This window comes from Equus quagga, chromosome 13, assembly GCF_021613505.1.
Source record: "Equus quagga isolate Etosha38 chromosome 13, UCLA_HA_Equagga_1.0, whole genome shotgun sequence".
Taxonomy (NCBI): domain Eukaryota; kingdom Metazoa; phylum Chordata; class Mammalia; order Perissodactyla; family Equidae; genus Equus; species Equus quagga.
The window spans coordinates 46,005,958-46,011,957 of record NC_060279.1 but is presented as its reverse complement, the minus strand read 5'-3'; the positions used below and the strand labels follow the sequence as shown (position 1 = coordinate 46,011,957).

At 47.9% G+C, this 6,000-nt stretch overlaps 1 protein-coding gene across 1 annotated transcript in view; it reads left to right on the top strand.

The window, feature by feature from the left end:
- The first annotated feature begins 6 nt into the window (after positions 1–6).
- Positions 7–6,000, top strand: part of N4BP1 (NEDD4 binding protein 1) — a 47,172-nt gene continuing 41,178 nt past the window's right edge. The window contains exon 1 of the mRNA XM_046681527.1: positions 7–277. Within this exon, the coding sequence (XP_046537483.1) occupies positions 80–277 (198 nt within the window). The 5' untranslated portion in view covers positions 7–79. The remainder of the gene's footprint in view (positions 278–6,000) is intronic.

The following is a 6,000-nucleotide window of genomic DNA, read 5'->3' as shown; positions in this document are numbered from 1 at the left end:
GCGCGGGCGAGGCGGCCGGTGGGCCGACGCCGCCTGCGGGCTCGGGAACGGGCGGCGCCGCCGCGGGAGGCGCGCGGCCATGGCGGCGCGGGCGGTGCTGGACGAATTCACGGCGCCCGCCGCGAAGGCGACGCTGCTGGAGCGGGGCCGCGGCCGCATCGAGGGCCTGTTCGGCGTGAGCCTGGCCGTGCTGGGCGCGCTCGGCGCCGAGGAGCCGCCGCCCGCGCGCATCTGGGTGCAGCTGCGCGGCGCGCAGGAGGCGGTGCACAGCGCCAAGGTGAGTCCGCCCGCCGGCCTGCTGCGGGGCCCCGGCCCGGCGCCTCAGTTTCCCCGGGGTGGGGCGGCGCTGACGCCGGCGCCCGCTGGGGGCTGTCGCGAGGGCCGTCCTCCCGGCCGTGGGGTGCGGCCGCCCCCTCGCTGCCCCAGGCCTGCGCTGCGGGGGCCCTGAAGCTTTGGGGGATTTCGCTTCCCTTGGAGAGGCTGGCAGAACCGTAGTGGTAGTAAAATACTCAACGTCAAGAAGGGAGAGGGGTTTAATAATCGTATTAGACGAGCATTCCGTGTATTGATAGCATGTACAACTAACATCTGATGGTTATAGCACGTCGGACATGGTGCCAGATACTTCAGAAGGATTCTCTAACGCAGCCCTTAAAAAAGCCCGTGAGGTAGATTTTATTATCGTCCCCCTGCTCTCTCTCTTTAAATTAACAGCTGGGGAAACTGAAACTCGAAGAGGTGACTCACCTTCTCTCTAAATCAGCGTTTCAGACTTAAACCTACTTGACACCTTCAGCTTCCTCCCCCCTCCCCAAGCCGGGAAACAGCGACGAAGTCCATCCCCGCCTCCCAGGCGTCCGCGTTCCCGCAGGGTTTCCCATCCAGAGCGCGGGGGAGCCAGGATTCGGACTCAGGGCGTGTGTGTCCAGAGCCCTTGTTCTGGAGACCAGTCTCCCAATTAGCAGCCCTCCGGAGGTAGGGGAGGGGGATCCTGTTTTGGCATCCGACTTCAGAAGTTTCACGGTGCGCTTGAAGAAGCTGATTAGCTGTAACTCTGACTTTCTTAGTTTATCTGGATGCTTGCTTTTAACCTGTTGAGAGGAGACAGGACACAACTGTATGATTCTTCACAGCTTAACTTAAAAACGTTGTGGATGTTGAATCAAGTTTGCTTTCCTGTTCTTGATTTTTTAAACCAGTCTAGCTTTTTCCCACTACCCTCCTTTTTTTCTCTCCAGCTACCTAATTTCTTCCCACTCCCCGGGGCTCAAAAGTGTGACATGTCTAAATCCTGTTACTGCTTCTGAAAGTCTCTCACATGCGTTGATTCCTCTCCATTACGTTACTCTTGTGAACAGACGTCCATTCTTGGTGTGGGCGCCCACCTTACTCCCTTGCCTTTGCTCTCTCCCTGGTACAACTCACAGTAGACTAATCCTCCTACAAAAAGTCATCCTCCTGCCCTGGGACCTACTAGGGCCTCCTGTTGCCTATCTCATTCACTCTACCCTTCTCTGATTTACAAAACACTTATTAATCCAGTCCCACCTTATTTTCTCAATTCTCTGCTTTAGCAGCTCTCAGCTTAAACCTCCACTCTAACCTGACTAGTTTCACTGCTTTTACTGTGGGCTCTGCCTGCTCCCCGTGCGTCTTTTCTCAAGACTCACCCGAGGTGTAGAAAGTGCTGCTTTTGGTCTACAGAAAAGCCCTGCCTGTCCTGCCAGACTCTCCCAACTCCAGTTCCCTGGCCTGTCCCTGCCAGCCGGTTTAGCATAAGCTAATTGGGAAGGTGTGTCTTGCAGTATCCTGGTAGTATGTGTCCACCTGCATGATGTGTGTTACTCATAATCCAACCTTCCCACCTGAAAGAATCTTTTTTTTTTTTTGCCCGTGTTGTTGTAAGTGTTGAAAGGTAAGTGTTGAAAGCCACACTCAAGGGCTTTATGTTGTTCTTATTTCTTTTTGGAGTTTCTTTTACATTCTTTTGAGCAAGAGAAAACCATTAACTTGATTTAAAAAATTAAAAACAGGAAAGCAAACCTCAACATCTACAATATTTTAAGTTAAGCTGTGGAGGAGAAGAAAGTTTGGGGGAAGGAAGATTTATAAAGAAGAACTTTTTAAACTAGGTAATAGGGTCTCTAATTAAAATAAGGTGCAGGCAACTGTTCTGGGTCCCATCGAGTGGTTTACTTTGTTTCCCTCCTTTAAAAATGCTAGTTCGCGCCCCTGGAGCATCAGGCTAGGGTGGAGGAGATTGTGGAGGTCTAGTTAGCAAGGGCTCCATGGCCTAGAGAGACATGAGATGGGGCTACTGGTAGAGAGTGAGAATGCCCTGGGAGGTTAACAAAAAGGCACACGTTCTCGAAGAGTGGCCACTTTTGTCAAAGGGGAAATTTGTTGGAGGAAGCAGCACTTGAGCTGGGCTTTGAAGAACCAGGAAGATTCCTAGGTGGAAGTGGCTGTGAGTAAAGGCCTAGTAGCCAGAAAACACATGGCGTGTCTTGGCGGGAGGGGTCAAGGTCCCCTGTGAGAGATGAAGCCTCACGGGACCCAAATGCCAGGCTCTAAAGCTGTAGGGCCTTATTCACTAGGGCATCCTGAGCATTTTGAGAGAAGAAAGTTTTGTCTAAAACTCCATATTTGGAGGTAGGAACACGCAACTGTGGAAAGGACATTGTTCCAAGTTAGAGCTGGACATGGGTGGGGTAGCAAGGTTTTCTCTGGCACTTGCTTGGCAGCTGAGTATCGATGTAGGGATTGAGAGAGGGGTCTTAAGTCCTCTCTCAGGAAGGGTGGTGGATACATTGTTTGACCTGTTGGTTGGTGGGGCTGGGCTGGTAGCTTTCATGTAAAGAAAACTTAATGTTCCAGGAAGTACACTAATTGTTGCCCTTGGCCTCAAGAAACCCACAGCCTAGTAGGGGAGACAAACTTGGAAACAAACAGGCGGGCATGGTACATGTAACAGTTGAAGTATGTGCAGGGTGTTGCATTAATAGAGGAGAGGAAGGGTTGCTCTGCCCAACTGGGTGCTAAAGGATGAACTAGAGTTTTCCAGAGGGAAGAGCATGTGCAGAATCACAGGGATGTGAAATAGTGCTGTTTTATCATGGATTCCTCAAGTGGAGGAAATGGGCAGAGGTGGGAAGGGGTCAGGTCACAAAGCACTTGGGACCTGCTGGAAAACATGGGTATTCCCGCTCAAGCAGGCAGTGGAGAGTCATGGAAGGGTTGTAAGAACATGAGTGATGCCATCAGATTCGCAATTCTAAGAAACACCTCCCTTGTCAGTATTAATACCTCTAGGCTTGTGCTGTTCAGTGTGGTCCGTTGCTGGTTTGTGATGGTAGAAGTACAGAAATGGAGAGTAAGTGTGTTTTATAGCAGTGTGGCGTTGCTACAAGGGCTAGAGAGGCAGCATCTGAGAGTGAGAGGAAAAGCAGAAGAGGGCATTGTCCATAGGGTGGAGGGGGCCTAAGTCAATGATGGCAGACATGGAAACAAGACGTTGAGATGCTCCCTAGAACCAGGCAGGGAGGCTGCATAGGGAAGTGGCTGGCTGGCTGGTAGGGAGGGGCTGGTGAACTGGGGCACTGGTGGCCTGTGCAAGAGGCAGATGCCATTCTGGCTGTTGGCCAGCTACACGCTGTGGGCCCAGTGACCCTGACCTTCTCCTTATCTGAGAGACACCAGGAGTCTGGACTGCATAATGTGAAATGTTTTCTTAAGGGGTAACTAATTTATGTTTTTAAAACCATGCATGCTGTGAATTATATCTCAGTAAGTTTTTGCATTAATAGTGTTCTTTTTTAAAATATATATTCTAAAAAAAAGAAAAACAAAAAGTAACCATGCATGCTAAGCAAAACGTGTCAGTGGACCAGATTCAGCTTTTGGACTGCCTTATTAGGACCTCAACTTTAATAGTAGGAAGTAAGGCCCAGGGAAGGTTACATGGCATGAATTTATAGTAGCGCTTGATTGAGAAGTTCTCAAGTAGGTGATGATGTCCCCCGCTCTTGGGCATTGGTGCCTAGACAACGCACAAGGACTAAAGGAGTCTCAGGTACAGCTGAGTAAGGCAGATGGGGCCCAGGGAATGTTTCTGAATGGTAGCCTTACTTGGGCTAGGACAGTCCAGATTATGCAAGACTTACCTTCTACTTTCAGTGAACTCACAACCTGAGAGTTCAGACTAGAGAGGAGGCAGGTGAAGGCAGAAGGGGCCTAGTGAACTGTGAGAATACAGGAAGGGACATGACCTTAGCCCGTGTCCCCTCCTAGACTCAGGGAATCATGCGGACAGAGGACAAGTTCAGTAAGTATTGGAGAATTCCAGAGGTTGTAGTTAGAGAGGAATTGCACATATCGGAATCTTAGATATAGAGGAATTCTGAGGATGATTCTGAGAACCAAGGACTGGTACCTCAGCAGTGGTGGCTGAAGTCCTTTCAGCTTAGAGCAGTGAGAAGACAGGAGACGGACACGGGCAGTGTCTGGAGGTGACGGAGGGCTCAGGTCACTGGGGTCTGGAGCAGGGAGTTGGGGGCCTGTCCTGGGGGTTAACAAACACGGGAGAAGGAATTGGAACTTGTAAGTGGCACGGCTACTTGTCCAGTTTCTCCATGAACCTCTAGGGCACTGCATTTGCTAACCAAAGCTGCCCATCAGTTGGTATTACTTCAGGCATTACCTCATGGCAGTGAGTAGCCACCGTGAGGCATAGCCAGTGGCCTGCCACGCACTGGCAGTCGGGAGGACTTAAAAGGAGGGCGCTTTGGAGGACTGATCAGTCTTAAACATTGAAATTACAGTGGACTCAAGAAACCGCGCGAAGGTACATTAACAGCCAATCCACCTTAAATTGGTGAGGCAAAAAAAAAGAGGGGAGAGAGAGTCTTATGAAGAACTGGTGATTGTCCTTTACCCAACTTTGAGTTTTTACTTACGTATTCGAGGAGTGAGAGAGGAGAAAGATACAGATAAAGAAAATGCAATTTCAGTAGAAGTGGCCTATTACTGCACTGACTTCAGAGGGTTAAAATGGACCCTGAATTGTTCTGTTTCCTTTTCTGTTAGAAGAACTTGGTGCTGTTTCGTGAGTGAGTTGCTGAACGGGAGGCTTGCTCCTGGAGGAGTGATCCATAGGTGGCGCTGGGTAGCGCCATGGGGTTTTTGTTTTGCTTTTACCAGAAAGGAGGCTGCTGGCCTTTTTGCATTTCTTAGAATGATATTTTTAAATTCACACTATGGTTGTGAAAATCATCTTCTTAAGAAACAGTGGTTTGTTCACTCTCTTTTATAGTTAATATTTTGGGGTTATACCAGAATGTTGAAATAAGGAGTGCTCATGCTGACTCTACTGGGGTAAAAGTGATTGCTCATGACGGTAGCTTCCTCTTCCCTGTCTGTCTGCCAGCTAGTGTTGTAGGGTTTCAATTAAATCAAGGACAGCATCTTGTTCTGTGTTGGCTTTTTACTAAATTAATGTAATTGTATAAAGTTAGCAGTCTTGCATTTCAAAAACAAAATTGCAGAGGGAAAAATCTTTACAGTAATTAATTAAAGAACTGTTTTTTAAAAATCAATTGTCATATGGAAACAACATAGGAAAATCCTTTTGTTAAAGAAACTGAGTTATTTCTTTTAATTGTTATTTTAAGAGATTCCTTTCAACTTAGAGAAGGTTTTGTTCAGAGTAGTGCTGACAGAATTAGTAATGTACATTAATTGAGGAGTAAGAGCTGTGTGAATTCACATCTGAATTTTGTCATGAAGGTCGGTTGTGGTTATGGCATCTTTTGATTGGAACTCCCTATCTATAAGTCATCTGGGATCTTTATGCATTTTGAACCTACATATAATATGTTTCATTATTGACCCTCGTATTTTTAAAATTAAGATAATGAAGTTATTACTATTTTACAATAGGTTAATGCAGATGATGTATCTCTATCAGTTAGGTAATGGATTTAGCTGCAATAATAGAAGCCT